The sequence below is a fragment of the Etheostoma cragini genome, chromosome 19 (assembly GCF_013103735.1).
Source record: "Etheostoma cragini isolate CJK2018 chromosome 19, CSU_Ecrag_1.0, whole genome shotgun sequence".
NCBI lineage: Eukaryota > Metazoa > Chordata > Actinopteri > Perciformes > Percidae > Etheostoma > Etheostoma cragini.
In genome coordinates this window covers 17419856-17446006 of record NC_048425.1, presented here as the reverse complement: position 1 = coordinate 17446006, position 26151 = coordinate 17419856, and the positions used below count along the sequence as shown (strand labels likewise).

Below are 26151 nucleotides of genomic sequence, written 5' to 3'. Positions count from 1 at the left end.
CCCCCTATGTTAAAATACAGGGGCATAAGTATACACCCCCCTATGTTAAAATACAGGGGGGATAAGTATACACCCCCCAATGTTAAATTCCCATAGAGACAGGCAGATTATTATTATTAAAGGCCAGTTATTTCATGGATCAGGATACTATGCATACTGATAAAGTTTCCTTGGCCTTTGGAATTAAAACATTTATGTATGATACATTCACAAAGAAAATTGGTGTCGTTAAAGATTGAATTTTCCCTCGTTTTTGTCTGTTTTTGTTTTTATTAACGTCTCACTCTTGAAAAGAAAGCAAATAGTCGTATTTCCCAGAGTGTCGAATCATTCCTTCACATCTCGTCCGTTGTCAACCAGGTGTTATTCCATGTGTTTGCCGTGTTCTGTCAGCCTGTTGTTGTTCCACTGTGTCCTGACATTTACCTGTTCTCCCTCTTCCTCTCCTCTTTTTGTTTCTGGCCCGGTCTCTCTCTCCTCCACAGTCACTGCATACAGCAGATTCTAGAAAGTGTAAATCAGTGCCATGTAAATGGCATAGTGCACAGGGACCTTAAGGTTAGTAAGTGCCACAGTAACGGCTACAAAGCCCCGCCCACCTGCGGCACCTTTGCCTCTCTCTCCTCCGCTGCCTGATCCACTGACCAATTAACCTTTCACTAAAAACCACACCCCCTCCTCCACCAGTCAGCCTCACACAGCGCCAGCTGACAGGCGGGTTCAACATGCACCTGGTGCAGGGCCCTGTGGGCCGGTTGGCTGGAGAGGAGGCGGTAGGTCGGGTTCTATCCTGTCTGCCAGGGCACAGAGTGCATGTAGCATCCGTCCAGAGCCTTGCTCTGACACAGCCACTGAGAGGCGGTCACCTGAGGGGGGGGTGGGGGGGGGTTAGGGTGGGGAGAAGTAGAAGGAGGAGAAATGTGTGAAACCTGTATAGATGTAGGACTCGTATGACACTAAATTTGTCCTAGTACCACAGTTTTGGATTTTATTATCAATTTGTACCGATAATGGTACTGGAAAAACCTCCCATGCATCCCATCAGTTGTTCTTTTAAACAAAAATTGTAAATCCCGACTGACAGTTAGTTTTGACCGAATAAAAAGAGGAACAGAAGCTGCCAACTCTTCTCAGCACACCATCCTCCGTCCCCCAGGCCTCAGCCTCCAGTCGGCCGGGGCTAACACGCCTTCTGCTCGGAGACTCGGGGAGAGCGCCACCCGTGTCTTTACAGCAGGGGACAGCAACGCAAGACAACAATCGAATCTGATTGGTGACCGTGCCAACAAAAAAACATATTTTGAACATTGAGTAAATGGGGGGGGGGTTTTGCCAAAGTGCCCCCCTTCGTGGCGGCTCGGGCCTCCACCGCTGCCCCGTCTCTCTGCTAACACGGACGGCTGTCCCCCGAGTGTCCCAGCCAGCTCACAGACCGTGAGTGGGAGCTTGTCACTAACCCATGGCCCCCTGGTGTTTGCATGCAGTCATTGCATTCAGCAGATCCTAGAGGCTGTACTGCACTGCCACCAGATGGGCGTGGTCCACCGCGACCTCAAGGTGAGTACAGTCACCATGGAGACCATACACTTTCTTTTGGTCCCGTGTCTGTCCAACAATCAGTTTCTGCTTGACTTCTTCTTGTTTCTCTAACTCCTGAAACCCAAGCATAACGGTTTAAATAGCTAAAAGTAATGGATGAACATATATCATTTTTTTTTAATAGTGTTATACATTTGACACATTATGAATTGATGATACATGAGTTCATATAACATGGTTGTGGGGGTATCTCGGCCCAAAAAGGTTGGGAACCACAGATCTAGACGCGCGCTGCTCTTTTGCAAGTCAACCTAGGGTAGATGCTAGAATGTACCCACCGGACGAGTCTCAACCAAGCGCGTGCACGGTGGGCGGTGCCTCGGCAGATCCAGAAGTTCTCTGTGAGGGAGAACGAGTAGATGTGCTTCCAACCCGTCAACAAAATATTGATCGTAACAGAGGAACTTTACACGCTTTCAAATGTGTTTGGAGGGGAAAGTGGTACTGTAACACCATCCTGGAACTGGGTCATTAAACTGCAATTTTATTTATAGTGTCAAATTATAACCGAAGTTATCTCAGGACACTTTACAGATAGAGTAGGTCTAGACTACACAATAATTTACAGAGAGCCAACAGGACCCCCCAAGAGCAAGTATACCGATGTAATATAGGGTCACTTGATGAAAAAGATTACTTTGATTACAAAACATTTGAGTGAGGTCAAATGTCACATCATGCTGAAATGTAATTTTGACATTAGCAAACATTAGTCCACAGTGTTCTCTATCTCTCATGCTGCTTCATGCCGGCTCCCAGAGCTCTGATTTGCTAATCAAATGAGCCGTGTGTTTGAGGTTTGGTTTACACGTAGCGATAATGAGCTCCGGGTTTGCATTCGCCGACTGCTCCTTCTGCGCGCTCTGATTGGCCGTTGCCACGGCAGCTGCAACGGCTCACTGCAGAAACAAAGACAAAACAAATACAAGCAAAACAAATTAGCAAGCTGCCGAGCAGAAGCTCTATGGAGAGCACTGTTTGCCACACTGTGTGTGCATTAATGTGATTTCATTTCTACATACAGATTTCATGGTTTCCAAAACACACACAAACATCTGCCCGCTAAAGCATGACGTAGCTGTCTTGTAAAGTTCTTGTTAAGCTTTATGGTTTATGTGAAGAGACACATGGATTTATTGCGTACTGTCTGTGTTTGTGGAGCAGCGATGGCACATTTAGTTTGACTTTAAAGCGCCCATGTAATGCTATTTTTCAGGTTCATAATGGTATTTTGAGGTTGTACCAGCATTGGTTTGCATGGTTTAATAAAAAAAAAACATATATTTGTTTGTAATGCACATTGCAGCAGATCCTGTTGTGTGTTTAGGTCTCTGTTTTAGCTCCAGAGTGAGACATCTCACTTCTGTATTATTTGTTGGGAGCTGCACATGCTCAGTAAGATCCCATCAGCTAGATAACTCTTTCTCCCGCTTTGGTCAGTCCAAGGCAGGATCAGCTAGGAGACTTCTTCTAGACGAGAGACACTTGTGGAATACCTGCAGAACAGGGACAGGAAGTGGTTCTTTTGGAGATTATGGTCAACTAGTGGGTGTTGTAGCAGTGTTTTGCCACTGAGAACAAGCAAGCATGCTACGGTTAGCCACCTCATCTCGGCTAGTGACACAGAAAGCCGCGCAGATGTTGAACAGCTCACCCCGGAGACTGAAGCCATAGGACAGACAGAAACCGGATCTCACTCAAAACCGCAACCCCGTTTTATACATGTGCAAGCACCAGAGACAAATGATATCACCTTGGATCTCAGAAAAATTGATTTGGGCACTTTAAAACTGCTATTTTTATTCCAGCCAAAATAAAATGTTATCAATGCAAAACTTTAGATTCTTGTTTGCCATGACGCTCTGGTGGTCCCCCACGCATTTTACAAAAAATTTGTCACTAGGGCGTTACGAGAACAAAAAAGTTTATATCTGATGAACGGCACATCCATTTTTACAAAAGTTGGAGGCCTAGGGCTACTCTTGCATTGCACTCTTTACACATGCATTTAGTCGGTGTTGTGTCTCAGCTAGTGTTCTCTGTGGAGATTTTTTATTGGAATCCTTTTCAGTGCACCATAGGACATTAGGACCATTTAGCTGTTAGCATTTTAACCTGGCTTAACCCAGCTACTAGCTAACGGTAGGCTAGGGTGACCTGCTGCCAAGTGTAATGTCAACTAGCCCTAAACCCTTGACCACATCCAGTACATTGCCATTAGTGAAATGCTTTTTGGGTCAAATTTACATTCAATATGCTGTAAGTTTGACTGTGTTTGCATGCGTGGGGCTGTGGTAACCTTATCTGCAGTCCGGAGAGACACACTAGGTAGCAATTCAGGCTGTGGGAATGCTTTTTTTTTTTAGGTTTAGTCATTCATAAATGAAAAAAGCAATGATACATCAGCAGGTGTTAAAGTACACTGGGCACCCTTCTTCCATATCATACCATCTGTGTGATTAAAAAGCAGATTATTTAGCACTTTATTAAAATCTCATAGTTCTGAAGCTTACAAGGAACAGTCTGATACTTTAAAAGGCCAGTGTATTCCAGCTGGGGCTGAGTCATCTTCAGGAACCACGGGTGAAACTATCGCTGAGATCTTGGTGCACAATGCTATCCCTACAACAAAGATTGAAGAGCATTTGAGGATTCTAATGTTAACTTATAGAAAGTATGGCCATAAGGACCACAATAAGACAAACTGAGAGTTTGAAAAGGGTGAGAAGCGTTGTTTGCTGTGGGCTGGGGTGAACTGATGGACGGGACTGCCTGATGCCGATAAGGGCCTATACCCCAAATCTTCTCTCTCTCCTCATTTCCTTTTTGCATTCTTTCCTTCCTTGCTCCTGAACTGCACGGCTCAGAATTCACACATGCTCCGCTAACCGCTTAAGCAACATACAGCATTATGAATATCAACTATGACTGATGAATTCAATTAATTGTAGTTAATGACATATTTCATGCCTTCTGGTTTGAAAGCCTCACAGTACACAAGTGTATAAGCTGTAATGCCATCATTATTCTGGGCCTCACAGTCTGTTTTCACTTCACGTACATTTGTTTTCAGAAGACTGTATTTCCATTATGGATGGATTTATAAATAAAAGATGGACTACAGTTGAGGTTCTCTGATGGGTATCTTTATAAAAGATACCGATCGGAGAACTTTGTCAGCTTCTTGAATCGTGTGTTGCCAATGCGCTTCGGTTTGAATGATGTTATATTTTTTACTCACCGCCACAATCCCATAACACTGTGAGGGTTGCAATGATATAATATGCAACAAAAGTTTATGGAACGCACAAGTGTATTTATGAAGCCGGGTAGCAGAATCCAGGACATGTTGATCTTGCTTCGAAGGTGTTCTTCGATAAACCTTGAGTTTCCCTCAGTCTCCTCCCTCCGAAACAGGGCTCTTTAATTTCCTCAGTCATCCATTTAATCTGTATCGTGTGCATTTTAGCGCAGTTTTGTCATCTGCATGGATAAACATGAATGAATTGGCTGTTGCACATTATTAGCATGCAAATGTAATTTTTGTTGGCCCTGCAAAATCACCCACATTTGAGGGAGTCACCATCATGGATGAAAGTTTTATCTAATGAAAAGACTTCTCCCTGCATCTCCAAGCTATTTGCATCTTAATGAGATCTTGCCGGACTGGAGCACACTGATCAATTTGCAGCCTTCAATTGTGCAAACACCTCATAATGGAATTGTTAAATGTGAAAATTGTGTCAATTGCAAATTTGCAGGCAACATGAAAGGTGTTATTGTCATGAATAGCCCAATCATCTGCATAACAACAGAGACAAAAAGCAACCTGTTGACCTTTTCTGGCCATCTTGGTGTCTAATTCCCATTGATCACTGACAGAATTCCAGCCATCTTGTACATACAGCAGAGTAGGGTTTACCTATTGTGTAAAACGCCTGGATGAGGTAAACGGCTTTTAACACATTGGTTGGAAAAAGTGTAAACAGCTTCCTGTTGGATCAGTAGCATCCTCCCCTTGGTCATTTTTAATCATCTCCCATTTGGCTCCGTTAAAAAACCGTCTCCAACAACCGGGCTCGAAAAGAAAGAAAATGTCCAGACCAGAACTCAAAATATTCCCCTGCAAAAACATACGTAGTGCACTAACCCTTACACTGCTTTCATCTAACAGCATTACTATGTTAGCCAAATGTATTAGAATATCTCCAAAGTAACAACATAAATGTGTAGTGTAAATAGTGTATCAGCCCCCGGTGCTGATGAATGAAGCCAACGTGGAAGTGCCAAAAACTGCAGTTCCAAGAGTGGCCACTTGAGTCTGGCTCCCAAAGCAGGTCGAAACCTATAGACCCCATGTTACAATGGCTAACTTTACAGCAGAATCAATTTGGGGGTTTAAAGTTCATACTTCATACGTCCATATTTTAGACAGTCTATGGTTGAGCCTGGTCACGTTCAGGTTTGGTCGTGACCGTGTGCGGGTGTGTAGAGGCCATAGCTTCTCCAGTAGACCTTAATCCTTGGGACTTCACTGCTGCTGCAGTTGGCCTTTAGCTCAGCTATTAGTCCTGACTGCTAAACGCTCAAACTCACAGCATGACATCCGTCTTAATGTTCTCACTCTCTGAACTTCTACCGCCCTTCCCGCTGCTTAAAAGCCTCTGATCGGCCCGTGAGAAAAACACAAGACAAAAATGAAGGCTTTACATGAGTCATTTTAATTTCCAGTTTACAATGATATCGCTGCATACGTGCAAGGTGTTGAAAGTGTCTTTTTGTGTCTCTTCACTTCTAGCCAGAGAATTTACTCCTAGCCAGCAAGTTGAAGGGGGCAGCGGTTAAACTGGCAGATTTTGGCCTTGCTATTGAAGTGCAGGGAGAGCAACAGGCATGGTTCGGTGAGTATAAACCACTTTGTAAATGCGTTTTACATGAAAGTCATGGAACCCTTGGCTTTACAGCCTTTGTACCTTTTCTATTTGCTCATGGCGTCATGACATGTCTTAGCTTGTCTAGTCAGAAATGCTGTCATTGGGCATGTTGGCAGGAATAGAAAAAGCTGTAGGACAGTTTTTATGAAAACAGTGTTATTGGTTCATTATTGGAGCGTTAATTCTGCCAAAATTCTGTCTTCCCATCATACTTTAGATGGGGTTTTTAGTTGGTGGGTATGGAAACTAACTGTTGGTAGACTCTCTGTCATCAGTGGGCTTCATATTCATACAGTAGTCGTATGAATGACACAAATAAAAAACGTGTGTGTGTGTGTGTCCATGCACCTTTTAAGAATAAATAATTCTCCGTTTTTTTTGCTGATGCACAAATCCTATTTCAGGCATCTCTAAATGTTGACATTTCCTTTTAGATGACAATCTAACACGCACTTTTTCTCAGGGAAGGTCTTACTGAGGTGATTGAAGTAAATGGAACAAGAGACATTGTCGACAAAACTCAGCTCTTCTACCAAGCCATTACACACCACCTTTGTAAAGGGACTAGGTGTGCCACTGCTCTGGGCTCTAATATCAGCTTTGGATTGGATATATTTCAGGCCTTCTCCCTTTTCCCTGTAGAGCAGAGAAATAATTGGTCTATTCCCCCGGCTCAAGCCTCCATCTGGAACCAGTTCACTTTGTTTTCTGACACAAGTCCTAGCCGTACCACGTCTCAAAGGGTGGGCTGCAACTTCCAGGCTTTTTTTTATTGCTGCATGTTGCTGGTCTCGAGCCAAAACTCCATACCCACCGAGGGATGTTTTCCTTGGCGCTTGTTAACCTCGGCTCATGAACTTAACTTTATGGGCCCGCTGATCCTTAGCTACTGTACTGGGAAATGGGATGTTTTCAGGACCGGGTCCTAAGAAGGTTTGGATAGACTTCAACATGTAGCAGGCGGGGAAGTCCGTGTCAGACTTAACGTATTCAATAAATCAATTAAATTGATTTGAAGTGTCAAATCACCACTAGACATGGTCTAATTGCACATTAGAATTAAACAAACACAGAAATAATAGACAGCAACTAAACTGTGTACGTGTGTGTACGTGTGTGTGTGTGTGTGTGTGTCCAGGTTTTGCCGGTACACCAGGGTACCTGTCTCCAGAGGTGCTGAGGAAAGATCCATACGGCAAGCCAGTGGACATGTGGGCCTGTGGTAAGACTCCTCCTACCTGTTGGGGTGTGTGTCGGGGGGGGGGGCTTTTGGAGCAGCTGCTCATTATTATTGCACCCAAACAACGTGGCTTGAAAACCGCCAATCAGAGGCCTTCCCTCGGGGTCATCAAAGGGACTGCCACCTCTACACTGTTACTGGTGGTCTCTAAGATGCAATCCGGTAGATGTTTATGTATTTAGTCTCAGATAAATTACTGTGCAGCAATTGCCGTACAGAGAAGAAGAGTGCAAATATCTAACTCAAATTGAAGAAGTCTCTGTCTTTCCTTAATGTCTCATTATTGCTCATGTGGTCCATAAAGCAGAGTTGTAATGATTGTAATCCACAGAGAGACAGTAAGCCAGAGATCCTGGTCCGCCCTTGATCATTTCTAGTTAGTGTTTCCATTATAATCGTACAGTGGAAACCTCCTCCCAGCCAGAAAAAATAATTTTTTAATGCCAACAATAACACTGTTAAGGTGCGTTGTGGACTACTCTCTCGCTTTGTACCATTGACGAGTAAAAAGGGCTCCAGCCTTTTGCATTAATCATTGCAGATGCTCATCACACACACTTGATGGGCAAGGCCACCTGGAACTGAGAAGACACACACACACACGCACTCATATACACACACACACACACACACACACACACACACACACACACCTTTTAAGTCTCCTGTGTTGAGACAGAAACGATAGCCGGTGTTGTTTGTGGTCAGCCTCGGTTGCCATCAAATTAATCCCTTTCATCTTTACCTGGCAACCGACTAGCCAATCAAAATCACCACACAGGCCCTCCTACCACACCCTTCTGTATTTCCACATCATATATATGTTCGTGTTTGATAATTCTCACTTTGTTGTGATGGGCAGACAGAATGCAGAAAACAAAAAAATACGTTTTCCTAATGTGTATCGTGTGTGTCTGTGTCTGTGGGTGTCTGTGTGTGTGTGTGTGTGTGTGTGTGTGTGTGTGTGTGTGTGTGTGTAGGTGTGATCCTCTACATCCTCCTGGTGGGATATCCTCCGTTCTGGGATGAGGACCAGCACAGACTCTACCAGCAGATTAAAGCTGGGGCTTATGATGTGAGTTCTATACTGAGAGACACACACACACACACACACACACACACACAAACACACACACACATTGCTATCTCTCTCTCTCTCTCTCTCTCTCTCTCTCTCTCTCTCTCTCTCTCTCTCAGAATGAGGGATTTCTCTTTTCTTCCTTTCTGCACACTTCTGAAATATCTTTAGTTTCTGTTAGAAAGTGTAATTCAGGCCCAGCCTGTCCTCTGGACAGCAGGACTGTCTCTCTGTCCTTCTCTATTGTCTCACTCAGTGTCTCTTTCTCAGGTTCTTATCAGGGACTGTAGTGAGGTGGTCTACCACCCTGTACCCTGATCTTGCTGAATCTGGTTTATGTTAACGTTTTTTTAGGAAGCTGTTTTGAAAGGGTTAGGGTTATACAATTGAATAAAACACCTCAAATTTTAAATGAAATGAAATAATCATTGATTTTACCTGCGGAAATCACCATAAGATGTATATCCAGGTTGTTTGGGGAAAATTTGGTTGAAAGAAACCTATATTTTATATATACAAAAAAAACTTTAAACTGATCAAATTTGACCTTTGTACTTCCATCTTAACTTCTGACTTTCAGGCTTTTTTTGTAGCTGGCTATTATCTGCATCTAAATATGAGTGTGGATAACGTTAGTGAGAGTGAGATACTTGCTTTCCATGATCTTTGATCAAACGGACCCAGGGACTGTACTGGGTGTGAGAGGGGGGGTAGGTGGGACTCTAGCAATGATGAAAATGCCAGAGCATGAGTCTAGGGTAGTTGGGACGTTCTAATTGATTTCTGTGATGTCCTTCGTGGGACAGTTCCCTTCTCCTGAGTGGGACACAGTGACTCCAGAGGCCAAAGACCTGATCAACAAGATGCTGACCATCAATCCCGCCAAGAGAGTGACTGCCACAGATGCACTCAAACACCCCTGGATCTGTGTAGGTGTCCCACACACACTTTGAAGTCTTCTTCTAGAAAAACAAGGCTCTAAACCACACCTTCCAACGGTGCCTCTGTGTCTCTGTGTCCACAGCAACGCTCCACCGTGGCGTCCATGATGCACAGACAGGAGACTGTGGAGTGTCTGAAGAAATTCAACGCTCGAAGGAAACTCAAGGTGAGTGACAACCGAAACTGCTATACAAGATCAGTTGTTGCATTCAGGGGGGTTTCACACCTGCCTTGTTTAGTTCAGTTAAAAAGCACTCAAGTTGTTTTGCCCCACTGGTGCAGTTCGTCTGTGCAGGTGAGAACGCGGCAATCACACTAGAGCGGCCACCAAAAGCGAAACAAACATGATGCCGAGACCTGCTCGATGAGGTGATCTCGGTACGCTTTCAGTTGAACTCTGGTTAGTTTGTGTTGAGAACAAGATCCGACCTTGAACATCCCCAACTATATACTCCAAAAACACCATCTACCCTCCAACCCAAACATCAACTTCACAGCTAACTCAGTTGCTCATAAATACCCCTAGACCTGTTCTGAAGGTTGTGGGTTCAATGCTGGAGGATGCACTAGATTTTAAGGTCCAACACCACAGGGTTAGGGTTGGCGGAGGAGGCGGCAGAGTTGAATGGGCATCAGCCTTTCACCCAGGAGACGGGTTCACGTCAGACGTGCCCGGGTTAAGTAGGTTGGTTCGGATGGTCGTGTCCGGTGACGCTTGCAGTGTTTCTCTCTCAGACACATCTGAACAATAAGAGGATTCCAACCTCCTTGCGGGGTGTGTAATGTCATATTTTGGTTCTAGGGATGGACTGATAATCGGTAGATAATGTAGCGTTGGGGAGTGTGTTGGAGGGAATGGGTGCCACGGACCACCAGCCCGCTGCTCCTTTTAATATAACAAGTGAAGCATGGAAGTAAGGTGGAATTAGCAGGCTAGTTAAGCTAGCTAAGCCTGGCTAATATTTAAATCCATCACACGTTCATGCTCCACTGGTTAGAGAGAATTAGCCGAACAAAGTTGTCACCCATCTGCCGTTAGCATTGGGCTTTCTACACTGTGAAAAGAGTGTGGATGAATCATTAAGTTGTTATATTTTACTCTTTTAGTGGCTGGCTAGTTAGCTGGGACTGCATTGCATACATATGTCTGAACCAAACGCTACACTGTTCCTCTTGTGCTTTTCAGAAGTGGGAGCACACTCACCTGTAAACATAGTTTCCATTTCTCTCTCCCTAGGGTGCTATCCTGACTACTATGCTGGCCACTCGCAACTTCTCAGGTAGGACTGAACCAGTAAAGATTGATGCTTGAAATTCTGTTCCCTCGTAAGACATGCTGTCCTTCTGGGGAGACATTCTTTTTTGACACCTCCTAACTCTGTCTTTATTGTGTATTTGTAGGTATTGTTGTACATGCTGCTCTTTTGAATACTGCTTTTTATTTTCAATTCCGGCCTTAAGCTCCACCGGTCCGCCCTTTACGGTCGCTACCCCCATAGACTGAATGTCCACACAGATCGATGCAGTCCCCTCGTCAGGTCCCTTCTAAAGGGCAAAGTGTTTCATCTGAATCAAACATTATGGATTTGACTCTTCTACATGACAAAGAGACATTGATGTTTCTCTTCATGACAAATGACAGTCAAGATTACATTTGGTTTATTTGCGTAGATGTTCTCTGTTGGCAGTATCATGTCAGTGACCTTATTGTTGACTTTTGTTTTTCTTCCTTCCCGCTCTGGTGTGGTAACTCATGTCTAAGGTAAGAGTTCTTGGTGCAGTGTACTTCCTCCCAGTGTCACACAGCACTGCCCGGTTTGGTACTTAGGATTGTCATGTCTACCAACGCATCAGTAACAGGCTTTTAGCTGACACTGTGCATGCTTTGGTGGCCATATTGCTTACGGAACATGCAAAAGACCAGAAGGTGCTCCTACTATGGAATTATGCTCAGAATGGCGTATTCTCAACTCCCAGTTCAATATGACTTCAAGTTCACGATCCGATTTTTCGCGATTCTTTCAAAAGAATGAGCTGCAGACAAATGACTGAAGAATATTCTGCTGTGTAGCTCAGTTAGCTGTAAAGTTAAAGTTGTCCAGGTAGCTAGCTGTCTAAGCCCTGAGCTGCAAAGAGCTAAACCTGGAAAGAAAACCATCTCTGGAACGTTAGTGCCTTCCCTCCCATAAACTGGCCTAGCGCTAGCATGGCAAAATGAATTAAAGCCGGTTGAATCTGTCCAAAGCTGCCTAGCAGAAACCCATGTTAATGCACGTTCAGCGCTATTGGGTACTGTAAACGGCTATATGGATGGGACCAATCACAGCCGAGACCAGCTTTTAAACTGAGAATACACTACCCAGAGCGTTTTCTTACTGGGTTCGGCTGAGTCAGCTAATTTAACAGCTGTACAGCTAACTGAACTCACTAGCTAGCCAACAGCAGCTAACTACAATTAGCTGTTACTTTATTAAGCTGCTGTAAGATAGTTTCAGCAACAGGAAACATTAGCCTGAAGCTAACGTGATCTGTTAAAAATTCATTAAATCACCTTGGTGCTGCATTCACTGCCAAACTGGTCTTAGAACTTTTAAGACATCTTAATGACAAGTCCAAATGGTTCCACTTTACTTGAAATTATGGATATTGTTAATGACATCGTCATAAGCATTCAATGATATAATCAAACAGAGTCACCATTCTAATGCTCTCATGACAGCCAATGTAAAACCAACCTCTTACTGACAGGTTTTATGTAATGTTAACACATATAGCTAAAGAGTTAATAAGTTTGATAAATTGGTCTGTCATGACATATTAATGACAGGTTATGTTGTCTAGATTAATGTCAAGTTGTCATTACAAAGACATCGATAGGTTGTACTGTCTTCGCTCCAGTGAAGTTGTCATGACGCAGACGTCTGGGACAAAGCTAGCTTTGCATTAAAAGTGTCATAATTTACAGAATGAACACTCAAAATGACTTCTTCATGTTTATGACACATGTCATAATAATGGCGAGGCATGTCATTCTTATGATCACCTCTTCAAATAAAGTGTTACCAAAAAGTATAATTAATATTGAATAGTAGTGAATACGTTATTTTGTATACATGTATATACTACACTCAGGACACTGTCGAACGGTACAGACTACCACAGTATATATATATATATATTTTTTTTATGTTTCTTTTTAAAATGTTCCTCCAATATGGCTGCCAAAACCTGTGATGTCAATGCAAAGCCTCTATCAGTTGCTAAACATGCATACAGCTTGACAGTGTGCTGCTGGAAATAAAAAAAACTCACTGTCTCCCCCTGCCACCACCTCTTTGCCACTACCTCTGTCTCTCCCCCCCCCCCCCACCCAATCATTGATGTGTCCGTAGCACGTTTGAGAATGCTTGAGTGAAAGTGGGCAGAGAAAGGAACACTAAACACCGTACAGTGTCTCATAGCGTCTTGTCAGAGGGATCTAATTGCACGTTGTAGGCTAATGATTCACTGAGTTTTCTTTCATCTCCTGGCTTAATTAGCATGTTTCTCTTTCTCAGTGCCCTCTAAGGTTGCTATTAATTTGCCAGCTTTGAATAGACATGCGTGTGTGCATGCATGTTTGTGTGTGTGTGTGTGTGTGTGTGTGTGTGTGTGTTCCAGCTGGCCACTTATATCCTTGCATTGTTATCTTTTCCCCACAGCAGCCAAAAGCCTGCTGAACAAAAAAGCGGATGGTGTCAAAGTAAGTTCGACTTCCCTCTCACTCTTCAGTCTTCACACTTCTCTGTTTTCGTTTCTTATACAGAAACGTAAAGCGGTTTCAGCTCATGTGGGAGTGTTCTTTGAATACTAGTGCATTGTGGTCAGTGAACTCAAACAACAGTACTGCTCTGGTAAAAACAGAACCTTATGTCGCCTCTGTACAGTCTTGTGGGTTTAACACACATTTCCGAATAATTCCCCCCCCTGCATTGTTAATGTGTGTGAGAGGAGGACCGTCTACTATCTGAGCTGAGGAAGCTGTTGGAAAGGAATGACTGATTGTGAAAGTGCCCATATTATGAAAAAAAAAACTAACACAACACACTTTTTCGGGTTATTTTGTGTCTCTGGTGCTTCCACACGCATCACTACTCTTGCACCAACATCTCTTAGTTTTCTTCACTTTTAAAGGGATACTTCACCATAAGAGCATTTTCTCACGTATAACCCTAGTGGTGTCTAACCATTTGGGCGTGCGTGGCACAGTCAGGCCTAGGTTAATTGTCTCTCTCGTTGTGTTGTGGCTGCTCAATGCAGAAAAGGAAGACGGACGGTATGGGACCTGTGAGGGTAGGCCTGGCTGAGCTCGCTGATGCCTGCAGTGGGTAGCAGTAGAAAACCCCCTGTTGTATTTACATTTTCCCACAAGGCTGCTTCAGGCTGGGGAGGCACCGCATGACTGGACACACAGTCTAGGGTAGAGATGAAGAATATATTTACATTGAACATCTTTTTAAGATCCATAAAAGTAACAAAATAAATCCAATTCATTAAAACAAACTTAAGACCTTCTTCCTGGTGTTGGGTACAGATGTTGTAACTGATACTGTGGGGGGGGGGGTTCCCTTAGACCCTTAGACCCTTAGTCCCTTAGTATATTCTAAACATCCAGCCACGGCCCTACATCTGTTTCTTTTGATGCGCAACAATCACTGCAAATGAACTGAAAAGCCGATGTGTAACCCATCCCAGCATACAGTAAGAGGTCGTGTTTTGACACAGCAGCCTTCTTGTCTCAAACATCAAACTGTGGACACGTTGGAGCAGATTAACGACAAGTCTTTAGGCTTCAATCGGTGCAGAAAGAGAAGTAAGACAATAGATGGGACTGTTTTCTTCTTTCCAGAATGCTTTTTTCTTTTCATGTGTCTCAAGTCATGTTGTGTGTCCCCAGCATAAGTATAAAGCTAAGTCCGTAGTTTTATTTCTGAGTTTTTCCACCTTCAAGTGGTTTGTTTTCCACAAACACATTCTTTGTTCATTAGAGTTGGAGGTTAAAATAATCCTTCATCAGAGGTTATGTTTACATGCTCACATAGTTCATCACAGGATGTGATGTTTACATGGAACTAAGACTAATCTGATTACTTTTACTGTTTTCCTGGGTACATTTCCTTGTCATTGTCAAGGTTCTCTGTCCTCAATTATCAAATTCCAGGTTTCTAAAATTTGTATTTTTTTAATATTTTGGGCGTATGTGGTTCACTGTCTATCAATGGGAAGGTTGGTGGTTCAATCCCTCGCCCTGCTGTCCTTGGTGCTCCCGGTGCTGCGCGATGAGTGTGTGGGTGTGTGTTTATCTGCTGATCAGGTAGCACCTTGTGCGGCAGCCTCGGCCGCCATGCATGAATGTGTGTGAATGGTGAATGGTTCCTGGACTACAGTATGTAAAGGCACTTTGAGAAGTTAAGACTAGAAACACGCCATGTAGTCCCATTTACAGGATCTCTTGTGCAAAGATAAAATCATTAACATTTCTGAGAATACTGTATTTCAGGTGTCTTATCCAAGTCTCAGACGTGAGACCAGCCTATCATCTCGCACTATAGGCAGACAGGCCTCTGATTAAAATGCTCCAATGTGGTTATTTACTCTTCTTTTAGAGGGAAATCTTAGTTTTTGGGTGTAAGCAACTGATGGCAATAACAATCTTTAAAATTGGTCCTGTATTAAGCAAGAAAACAGTGACCAACAGCTACAGACCGAGCTGCAATGTAGCCCAATGGGGCAAATTTGCATCGTCAATTTTGTCCTCTAAAAGTGCTGTTTTCCCACTGACAGGCTCTGATTATTCTTATTAGATTAGATTATTATATATATTATTACAAGTGTCTGAACACCAGATGGAAGGAAGCAGCACTTCTACTGTTGAAAATCCCTGATAAAGGCTTCTGAACCAAACACAACCCAATTGGACCTCTTTCAGGAGCAATGTGACTCGGAATTGGATAAAAATTGGCAGCAAAGAATACCCATTACTGCTGTTAGCATGTAGCTTAAATAGCTAGCAGTTGACACTAATAGAATATAGCAGTAATTTCTACAGTCACAAATTGCAAATAAAGGCTTTTAAACCAAATATTACCAACAAAATATTTTTTCAGGAGTAATGTGACCTGGAATTGGCGAGAGTTTAACAACACTGGCAGCCAAGGTGACATATTATACTGCCGTTAGCATGTAGCTACATGGGACAATGTAAACACTGCTGTTAGCATGTAGCTACATGGGACAATGTTAACACTGCCGTTAGCATGTAGCTACATGGGACAATGTTAACACTGCCTTTAGCATGTAGCTACATTGAACAATGTCAACACTGCCGTTAGCATGTAGCTACATGGGACAATGTTAACACCGCGGTGGCTTAAAAACAAAACCACTCCAGCCCTGCCTACCTGGAGCAGATGACCAATCACAGAAGGCCGGCTTGGAGTTGTGTAAGACTTAGCAGAGAGTAGGAAAACTGTTCAAACTGGAGCGTTCAGAACAATTGGAAATCTGAATGTTTAAGCTCACAGGGATTTGTTTAAAATATGTTACCTCATTTGAAGTTTTGGCCACGTTTAACATAAAAATCTAACAAAACCTACAACAGAAAACACGGAAAAGCATAATATGTGATCTTTAAGAACGTTTTAGTTTTAACCATAAAACTTGATATTGCTAGCGCTCAACCCACCAGACTCACCCCAAAAAACAATACTTTTAGCGTGTATAGAGCCAACATATGTAAATGATGTGTTGATTTCAACCAAAAGTAGATTGGATGCTTTCAGACACTTATATTAAGAGCCTATATTTGAGCCTGTCACTGGCAAAACAAGCATTTTTATGAAGGTCAAAACAAGCTGGACGATTGCCCTTCCATTGTAGATTGTTTCTCTGTTGCCTACTGCAGCGATCTCTCTTAATACTGGATCAACGTCAAAGATTGTAGTTCCCATTAGTCACTTAGAAGCAAAAACATAGGAAAGTAGGGTCCAGGTTGAAAAAAAATATATACCCTTTAATGAAAGTTGGCAATGTTATGCCATTGTGTTTGGTTCTTAATGAATGTTCAGACTGAAAGCTGAAGCTGGAGTGTTCCTGTTGGACGTCTCCCACATATTTGATGTACACAGTGGGGGGCTGACTCACTGACGCTCACTTGACACATTCTCGAAAGCAGCTCTTGAACACAGCGCTCCACTTTTCCCTCCACAGCAGCTGCTTGAGGAGTGATTGTTTTGAGCACCAAGTCTTGACACTGTCCCGTCTGTCCACCTGTCTGTCCACTCTGTCACTCCAGATCAACAACAAGGCCAATGTGGTCACCAGCCCCAAAGAGCCCGCCCCCACTCCTTCTCTGGTACACTGTCTCCCTGCCTTGCTGCCTGCATGTCTGCAAGCCTGTCTGTCTTGAACAGTCTATCTCACCATACTTTCAGTAATATGTTTTTATCACTCCATTGTCGATGGTGATTGTTTTTTTTCCATAAAGCTTAAGAACCACAAATGTCTTTAGTGGTTGTTACACATGCATTTTATCGCGTTGCCACATTTCTACATTCTCCTTTGTTGTTGATGACTGCTGTAATGGCAACACTGGGGCCATTGTGGCTAATGCACTCTTGTCACAGGTTTCGAACCATTGTTGTCAACCAAACTGGAGACAACGCCTGTTTAAATATTTTAAATGATAACCTCAATTTTCTTTGAAGTAGAACGGCTGAGCCCCCTGGTTAAATCAAATAAATTAAGGTTTTATGTAATGCTTCATATCTTGAGCCAAGTTTTTTTCTGTCTTTTTGGTCCCCAAATAGCTCTAAAAAGTATGGTACCCATGAGCCAATTAGATTTGAATCAAAGCAGCATTGCTAATGGGAACCAAAACCGCCACACCGTACTTGCTTCATCCAAAATTGACCCAGAACTCATAAATGACATTTTATCAGGTCTTCTTTAGATTCCTCATTGTTAGCATCGCACACAATAGAAATCCACCATGGATGTTGTAGCTGACTTCTTTTCTCAACATGATAGTTATTCATTCTGAGAGGTACTGTCGGTAAAAGCATTGATGTCAATGATGATGATGTTGATGTATCTTTTTGTTTAATCTGTACGCAAAGAGTTACATTCAATTCAAATTTTATTTATAGTATCAATTCATAACAAGAGTTGTTTCTAGACAAACTTCGTCTTTAGAGCTCTTGATCTATCTTTAGCATTGGCAGAACTAGCCTAGCTGTTTCCCCTGCTTCCAGTCTTTATGCTAAGCTAAGTCAACCATGTTCGGACTACAGCTCCAAAGTGCACAGACATGAGATTGATACAAATAGAAAGCAAATATTTTAGGATTTGTACCTTTTTCATCACAAAGATATTGTTTAACATTTTGGGATTTTTTTTTTTTTTTAAACTAAAATTTCTTGACGTGAATCCAACATATTTGCAAATATGAATAAGCCTTTTTGTGAAAAGACACACATTACACATAACAAGCCTATAGGTATGGTAGCCAATGGCCATCCATCATTAAAACATGATGTATAAATCATGCCAACAATTATTAAAGGTACGTTTAAAGGCTTTAGGCTGCCCACATGTTACTGTATTGTTAGTTTAATATCCAACTTAATTTTAAACAACATATGTAGTAGGGGGTCCCTGATCCATCTCTCTTAGTTAAGGGGTCCAGTTAAGACATTAAGGCTTTAGATCTGTTAAGTTGTGTGTTACTGGTCAAAGTCTCGCCTTTTTATATTTTTACTTATGACTGTCTGCCACGAAAGGCTCAAAGAAGTCTATAAACGGATCATTTCTATTAGGTCCATCTTTAATGTCAGTCATTGTCATGATCACCAGTGTTGGGTAATACTTGATCATCTGTGGTGTAACACTTGATATAATTGATGTTCAGGGAATTGTCACAACTTCCACCGCCATAACATCCCATGTGTCCATAGCATAGACTGTGTAGGTGTGTAGTGGTGTTGTAGTGATGCTGTTTTTAGTAGCGACTTGCTTTCTTCTGAATAGTTATCATTCTCCCCTTCATGTTTTCTTTCTTTACCTTTTCTTGCAAAATGCATTTGTGTCGAACGTTCCTCCTAACTCACTTTCGTTTCGTACTGTTGGTTCTCTCAAATCAGGAGCCTCAAACCACTGTTATCCACAACCCAGCTGATGGAAACAAGGTATACAGCGGAGCAGACGCTAGTCTGAAGCCGCAGTTTGCTGCTGATGTGTGCGCTAGTCCGAGTAAAGTCTTGATGTTGCTTCTGGTGGTGATGTTTGTGTGCCGTTGGATGTTACTGACTCTTCTAAAACAAGGGGCGATGGTATTTCTGTGAGATATTGCATGCTGTTATCAACTGTTGCATGTCATACTTTGACTTAACATTGGTCATCTATGTTTATTACTTACTATTCTGGGTATCTACGTGATTGTTATTATGTAAGATCTGAACATAAAACTAAGTTTGTGTCGTCCTACATGCCAGTGGTTAAACCCTTTGAAGAGCATTGTCTGTCATTGTCGTTGTAAAATGAGTTTTGAGCAGTTGTGCGACAACGGGGTTATGCATGCTGTCGGAACAAAACAACGACCATGAAATGCCATGGATACCAAAGCTGTTCTGAGCCTTAACAGAATAGGATGGAATCCATCTCTACATGATCTTATTGTGGGAATACATGCATGCTTATATCTTTTGCTTTGTGCAGTGACATGGTGGTGTTGTAGCTCGGAGTGTGACATACAGTACGTGTTCGTGTGCATAGTGTCTTGTAGTATCTACATAAAGGGAAGCGGTTTGCTTAATGCATCACTTGAACCAATGCAATATTCAGATTTTTTTGTGTTTACGTCTACAACGATCAGATCATTGTGCAAGCAATGTTTCATGCAACATGAGATACTCCTTATTTTACAAAGGAATAAAATGGCTTAATGTAGATGTGTTTGGTAATCAATAGAAACAATTCTGATTGCTAATAATAAGATGGTACTCACTTAAACAACATTATGGAAAGGATTTCTAAGTAGGTCGACCTTTCTGTTAAAGAGTAAGATCCTTTTTTTAAATATACAAACAGCTGCGGAATTGCATTTGCTAAACCCACCAGGCTCCATGTAAATAAACAGCAATTTAAGCATCTTAAAATGCACTTTGTTCAAAGTCAACGAAACAAAATAAAACTACGAAAAGCTGTTTTGGGTTGTCTTTCCACTTTTACAACCATCACAACTCTAGTTTGGGTTGAAATAAACACATAGTTTACCGATTTACATGTGAAAATATGTTTTCTCTATACACACTAAAATTATTATTTTTTAAATGGAGTCTGGTTGGTTTACTGCTAGCAACTTCAGAACTGTTTCTGGTTAAACAGAAAGGTCTTAAAGATGTCTTAAACGTCTATCTTGGTAGGGATCCTTTCCATAATGTTGTCAGACACTTAGAATATTAATCTGAGTCTGTCAGTGGCAAAACAATTACTTTTACATGGTAAATACAAGCGGGACAGTTGCCCTAATAACTTAAATTGTAGCTTGTTTTGCCGCTGCCACCTGCAACGATCTCGCTTAATACTGGACCAACTTCAAAGATTGTAGATCCCATCAGTCACTTAGACACAAAACCTAGGAAAAGAGGGTCCAGGTTGAAAAAAAACTGTAGTTACCCTTTTAATTGATGAAAAACCCCTCAGGTTCAAAAGTGTCCTGCCACATGTATTTCATTAGTTTTTGGTAATGTCTGCAGTTTGTGGAAGAAATGCCTTGGTACCTTGTTTCAAGCCATTCTAGCATGGTATAGAAAGTTTGCAGGAAGACGGAAAATTGAAAATGAAAACAATTTGTAACAAAAAGATTGCAACCAGTGGATTAGATACCCTGGATAATCTTGGGTTTTAAACCCCATCACACTTCTCTGTAGCATAGCAACCATGTAACCACATCTCAAAAATGAATTTCTGTTCCTAATCACAACTGACAGAAATATTGGCTACAATTACAAATATGATACCCACATGAATACACTTCAATTATCCTTTAATATAGAAAGGGTTTTGATTTCTTATTGTGAAATGAAACCTTGGGCTTGATAATATCATCCAGCTTGATAATTGTTCTGAAGGAGTCATGCTAGTTATTACCAATAGTTACATTTCAAAGGGAAGTTTTCTAGGGATATTTCCTTACAACTGACTCAACAAAAGAGTGTCTGGGGCTACATGTCGCAACCCTCCGCCATGTGTTTATTGCGATGACGGGAAAAAAACAATTCATTGCGCAGTCCTAACCCAAAGTAAGGGTCAGCTGTTGTGATGGAGCACTGAGCGTCCTGATCTCAGCTTGGGCTTCCATGGCAGGCCCGTTCTACTCATGTGTCTTATTTGTCGTTCCACAGGAGTCCAGTGAGAGTGCCAATACCACCATCGAGGACGAAGACGTGAGAGGTAGGGACCAATACCCTTCTGTTAGCAAGACGACTCCTAGCCACTCACTTAGATCCTTTCGAGTCGTATGTGCTGTCAGCGCTCTGACCTCGTCGATATGGCATTCGCTCACTTTGCTGAGTTGGTCATTTAACCTTGATTTAAAGCCTTAGCGTGTAAGGTCATTAGTTTGATATTAATGAATGTCCATTACATTCAAGCCATCGCCAAATGAGTTGCTACAAAGCTAATCAAGGCTACCAGCGCCACACACTCTCTGTACTTCTCAGTGTGACTGTGTTCAGAAGATTGTGTCGTACCGTGACTTTTCCAGAAACTGCAGTGAAGATTAAGACCTCTTCTTAAGACTCCATCATGTTTTTTTAATCCTCCGTGTCCTCCTTGGCTACTAGCAACTGCCTGAAGGAGGAAGGCTCGTATCATGCGGACGGTTTTGGTTGTCATTACTTACAGAGGAGACAGAAACTGTGCTTTAAACTCACTTTTGAATGGAAATCCATTACCCAGAGTTGGGAGGACCACCTACATTTGCAAGTGGTGCAAGCTCACAACCAACAGTGCTTGTGTTACCAGATCCAGCACGGTGTCTATATTAAGGAAATGTTAATGTAAGTGCAATAAAGTTAACAATCTCCATAGTGCACAAGTCTAAATTCCTCTAATCGCTATTTCAGTCACGTCACTATTTGATGGCAATACAGCAAAGTCTGGAATTGAAATAGACTTGAGGTAAAGTCTAGGGCTGCTGGGTAAAATCCATTGTGTTGAGTGTGAGCCCGGCGGACACCTGATCCCCTGAAGTACGACAAAGAGAGGTAAAAAGAAAAGGGAGAAGGCTCGAGTTCAGGGAAGTGGATATTTGGTCTATTTTTCCGATGGGTGGAATTGATTTTTTTTTTTTTATTGTGAGTCTTTCTGTCTGGTTTGGAATTCTCCACTACAGTAATGACAGACCAGAGAGATTGAAGTCTCTACAAGTGTTTAACATTTTGTAAAAGTGTCCGAAGATGTGCCTTCTTCTACCCAGAAAACACTTGACTGACTGTGTTTGCCAGCACTCAGTTCTTAATGACACTGACTGTGTTTTGTCATTCAGAGCAGGGGAACTAACAAGTGTGACCAGTTATGTTCAGATGATTCATGGGTGGAAAAGTCCCTCATACCAGAGGGGTTGCAATATGTTGGAGCAGTATCACCCAGCTCTATTATAGGGTGTCTTAACAGTTTGGGCTCAGTAATATCATCAAACACACACATATATACCCAAAAATACAATATCCCTCCCCCTTACTGTATTGCATCATAGTTATGATATCTTTGTTTCTGTTATTACAGCATTAAAAGAACAGGATAGGCGTTGACCTTAACTCAGCTGTGTTTCAGCTCAACAGTATTCCATTATAAAAATGCCCTGTCCTCTGAAAATGAAGTTTAAAAGCATGTGGCACTTAGATAAACAATGCAATAAAAAGCCCCGGGGGCCTAGTGAATCCAAACCAGAACCACACCTCATCCACTGTCTCTCGGCGCGGTGCTGCTGTCCCACAGCGCCGCTCAGTGGCCAGAAACTGTCCCCACACCCTGGCTCTAACACGAGACCTGTTGTAATGTGAGCCATTTAAATCAGCTGATACACGGTTACACCTCGCCTCTTACCAGTGTATCTCCGTCCACAGACATCCCACCAATCCGTCCCGAAACGTCCCTGTTAGAGAGGACATGCCCTTTACATATTCTTAGTAAATCTTTCCAATCATTCACAGAAAGAACCAAGCAAGTCTGCCTTGTTTCTCCACCTAAACTTTCTTCATCAGCGCCTAGATTGCTGTGTCGAAGTTTGTAGCTTCCCAAAGTGAAGGGAGAACAGAAACACACAGAGACGAAGGTGAGGGACATCTGGATCCGCCAGATGTGAGGCAAATATCCTGGAAATATACTGTCATTTATCAGGACTAGGTTTAAGTTGGAATTTAATATATTCAGTGGCAGAACAATTACTAATTGACACTACACCACATAATAATACTGCTTTTAAGATGGAGTCCGGCCTGTAAAGGCTTCCCTCGGTAAAATTGAAGATCTTTGAATGATGCCCGGACCTAGTAGCTACTGATGGATCCACACCTACGTCCAGGGGGAAAACAACAGGTGGACCCGGGTGGACCGGCTGTTGGAATCAGCTGTTACATCTGGAGTTTGGACAAACATTGCTCCAGCACCCACATCCCACCACACCCAATGTCAGGCCGATTAAATGAAGTGAAACGAGGCCACAACATTTGACACGTTTGGCCTCTGTTGTTAAAAGAAGAAATATAGGTTCACCTTACACGTACTAGGATGAGAGCAGTAATATTATCTGAAGTACTGGAAAATATGTAGTTACTGTACTGTAGTTACTGTTCTAATACTTTTGGACAACAGGATGCCGTGTCCATAAGACCCCGATATCCTTATCAGCAGGACTACGTTTCTATTTGCAAAGTAAAGTCCACAACATTATGTCAGCTGTGTCAGCTTTTTATAGAATGAGAAGGGGGGGTTCTGCTGGCAGCCACTCTTCCTGCTACTACTAGCCTGTCTGTAGTTTCATCTCTGGGACAGAAAGGCCAACTTAACGCGGGATCATGTTGGGCCTTACTGCGGTTAGTGTTCTGGTTTTGTTGCCGCTCGAGGTAATCGGTGGCGAGCCAGTCGGCAACAAGACTGTTAGTGTTCAGGTAGCGTGGAACGGCAGTGGACCAGCTGATACAGGTAGAAACTGTGTGTATGTGTGTGTGTGTGTGTGTGAGAGAGAGATTTAGGCCGTGTTTCTGTGTGAGATCGAGGGTGTTTGTGTCTGTGTGTGTGTGTGTGTGTGTGTGTGTGTGTGAGATCAAGGCTGTGTGTCTGAGAGATTGAGGGTGTTAGTTAATGTGTGTGAGATCGAGGCAGTGTGTGTGTGTGTGTGTGTGTGTGAGAGATTTAGGTTGTGTGTGTGATGCGGCCATGCGTGCGTGTGTGTGTGATATCGTGGGTGGGTGTGTGTATGTGGGGGTGTGTGTGTGTGTGTGTGTGAAATCGAGGCTGTGAGTGTGATCAAGGCCGTGTGTGTGAGAGATCGAGGCTGTGTGTGTGTGTGTATTAGGTTTAACTATATCTGTGGGGACCAAAAACGGAATACAGTATACTTATGGCGTCCTGACAGCTTTGTGGGGACAAAATGCTGGTCCCCTTAACGTTAAAGGGCTGTTTGAGGAATAAGACTTGGTTTTAGGATCAGGGTTAGAATTAAGTTATGGTTAGGGTAAGGGATAAGGTTAGGCATTTAGGTCTGATGGTTAAGGAAAGGGTAAGGGATAAGGTTAGGCATTTAGGTCTGATGGTTAAGGTAAGGGTAAGGGATAAGAGGCATTTAGGTCTGATGGTTAAGGTAAGGGTAAGGGATAAGGTTAGGCATTTAGGTCTGATGGTTAAGGTAAGGGTAAGGGATAAGAGGCATTTAGGTCTGATGGTTAAGGTAACGATAAGGGATAAGGTTAGGCATTTAGGTTTGATGGTTAAGGTTAGGGTTAGGGACTAGGGAATGCATTATGTCAATGACTGGTCCCCACAAAGATAGTGAGACACACTTGTGTGTGTGTGTGTGTGTAACAGCTCTTATTCTTTCCATTCATTGTTTCCTAGCTTACCTACTTAGCCTGAAAGGTAACGTTGATGCTACGTGTTGACCCATGCTGACCCATGCTGACTAACCCTCCGGTCTCTCCTCCATTCACTGGGTCTCTGTGTTTTTGCGACGTTGTGATTTTGGGTGGATGTTGCCCTCGTGTTCCACACTGCTCCGTTCAACCTTTTATTCGTGCTTCTCTTCACATTTCCCAGCAGTGGTTTCCCATCCGATCTGACCTTCCTTTGTTTCTGTCTCTCAGCTCGTAAGCAGGAGGTCATTAAAGTCACCGAGCAGCTGATCGAGGCCATCAACAACGGCGACTTCGAAGCCTACACGTTAGTTTCCTGTTAGTTTAATCTGACACACTTCTATCTTCTACATTCTTCCCTAAATCTGATCGCGGTAATGTTCTATTTCAGGAAGATCTGTGACCCTGGCCTCACGTCCTTCGAGCCGGAGGCCTTGGGCAACTTGGTGGAGGGCACCGACTTCCACCGCTTCTACTTTGAGAACGGTAAGTAACACCAGAGCTGTCAGAAACATGTTTGGGATTGTAGCGATATAGAATAATCCTCAAATGGGCCCTGAACCCTGCCGATGTGAGGGAAACTGCTGTGAATGTCGAGTTGCACCTCAGAAATAACCCTCCAAAGAGGTCTCAATTGGTCTTGGAGTTTGAAAAGCACCGCATTTGAAGTAGAGTGAGACCTCTTCCTGCAGCTTCTCCCCTCTCTGTTGCATGGGCATGCACAAAACCTAAAATGGGCTGTGATTGGCTAATTCACCTTATTACCTAAAATTCACCTAATTACCTAAAGTATGAAGACAGAGCCAAGAGGAGGATCAGAAGTCTAGTTTTCTCTCAGACCACATGAATAATTACATATTTCATATTGTAAATATGGAAGATTGTCATGGAACTTTTGCCCGACGACGCCAAAACTGAAGTCCCTAACCCGGCTTTAATGTCGCAGCTCTGTCCAAGGGGAAGCAGCCCATCCACACCATCCTGCTCAACCCCCACGTCCACCTGATCGGGGACGAGGCCGCCTGCATCGCCTACATCCGCCTCACCCAGTACATCGACGGCAGCGGCATGCCTCGCACCATGCAGTCGGAGGAGACCCGCATCTGGCACCGCCGCGACAGCAAGTGGCAGAACATCCACTTCCACCGCTCCGGCTCGCCCACTGTGCCCACCAAGTAAGTCGTCGTC

At 42.9% G+C, this 26151-nt stretch overlaps 1 protein-coding gene and 1 long non-coding RNA gene across 18 annotated transcripts in view; one reads left to right on the top strand and one right to left on the bottom strand.

Moving 5' to 3' along the window:
• Nucleotides 1–26142, top strand: part of camk2d1 (calcium/calmodulin-dependent protein kinase (CaM kinase) II delta 1) — a 60299-nt gene extending 34157 nt beyond the window's left edge. Inside the window, exons 6-19 of one of the 17 annotated variants that reach the window (XM_034856423.1) lie at nt 1485–1557; nt 6398–6500; nt 7672–7755; nt 8754–8848; nt 9658–9780; nt 9876–9959; nt 11031–11073; nt 13498–13535; nt 17127–17186; nt 18973–19017; nt 21235–21283; nt 25195–25270; nt 25355–25449; nt 25910–26142. In XM_034856423.1, the coding sequence (XP_034712314.1) occupies nt 1485–1557; nt 6398–6500; nt 7672–7755; nt 8754–8848; nt 9658–9780; nt 9876–9959; nt 11031–11073; nt 13498–13535; nt 17127–17186; nt 18973–19017; nt 21235–21283; nt 25195–25270; nt 25355–25449; nt 25910–26142 (1201 nt within the window). Of the gene's footprint in view, nt 1–485; nt 559–1484; nt 1558–6397; nt 6501–7671; nt 7756–8753; nt 8849–9657; nt 9781–9875; nt 9960–11030; nt 11074–13494; nt 13536–14092; nt 14126–17126; nt 17187–18972; nt 19018–21234; nt 21284–25194; nt 25271–25354; nt 25450–25909 lie in introns of all 17 variants that reach the window. The other 16 variants (XM_034856421.1, XM_034856422.1, XM_034856425.1 and 13 more) reach the window with 16 other exon arrangements.
• The window catches only part of LOC117934616, a 22658-nt gene continuing 2273 nt past the window's right edge, over nt 5767–26151 (bottom strand). The window contains exons 2-4 of the long non-coding RNA XR_004654522.1: nt 20401–20403; nt 7049–7057; nt 5767–5778 (exon numbers count right to left, since the gene is read on the bottom strand). This is a non-coding gene — a long non-coding RNA (uncharacterized LOC117934616). The remainder of the gene's footprint in view (nt 5779–7048; nt 7058–20400; nt 20404–26151) is intronic.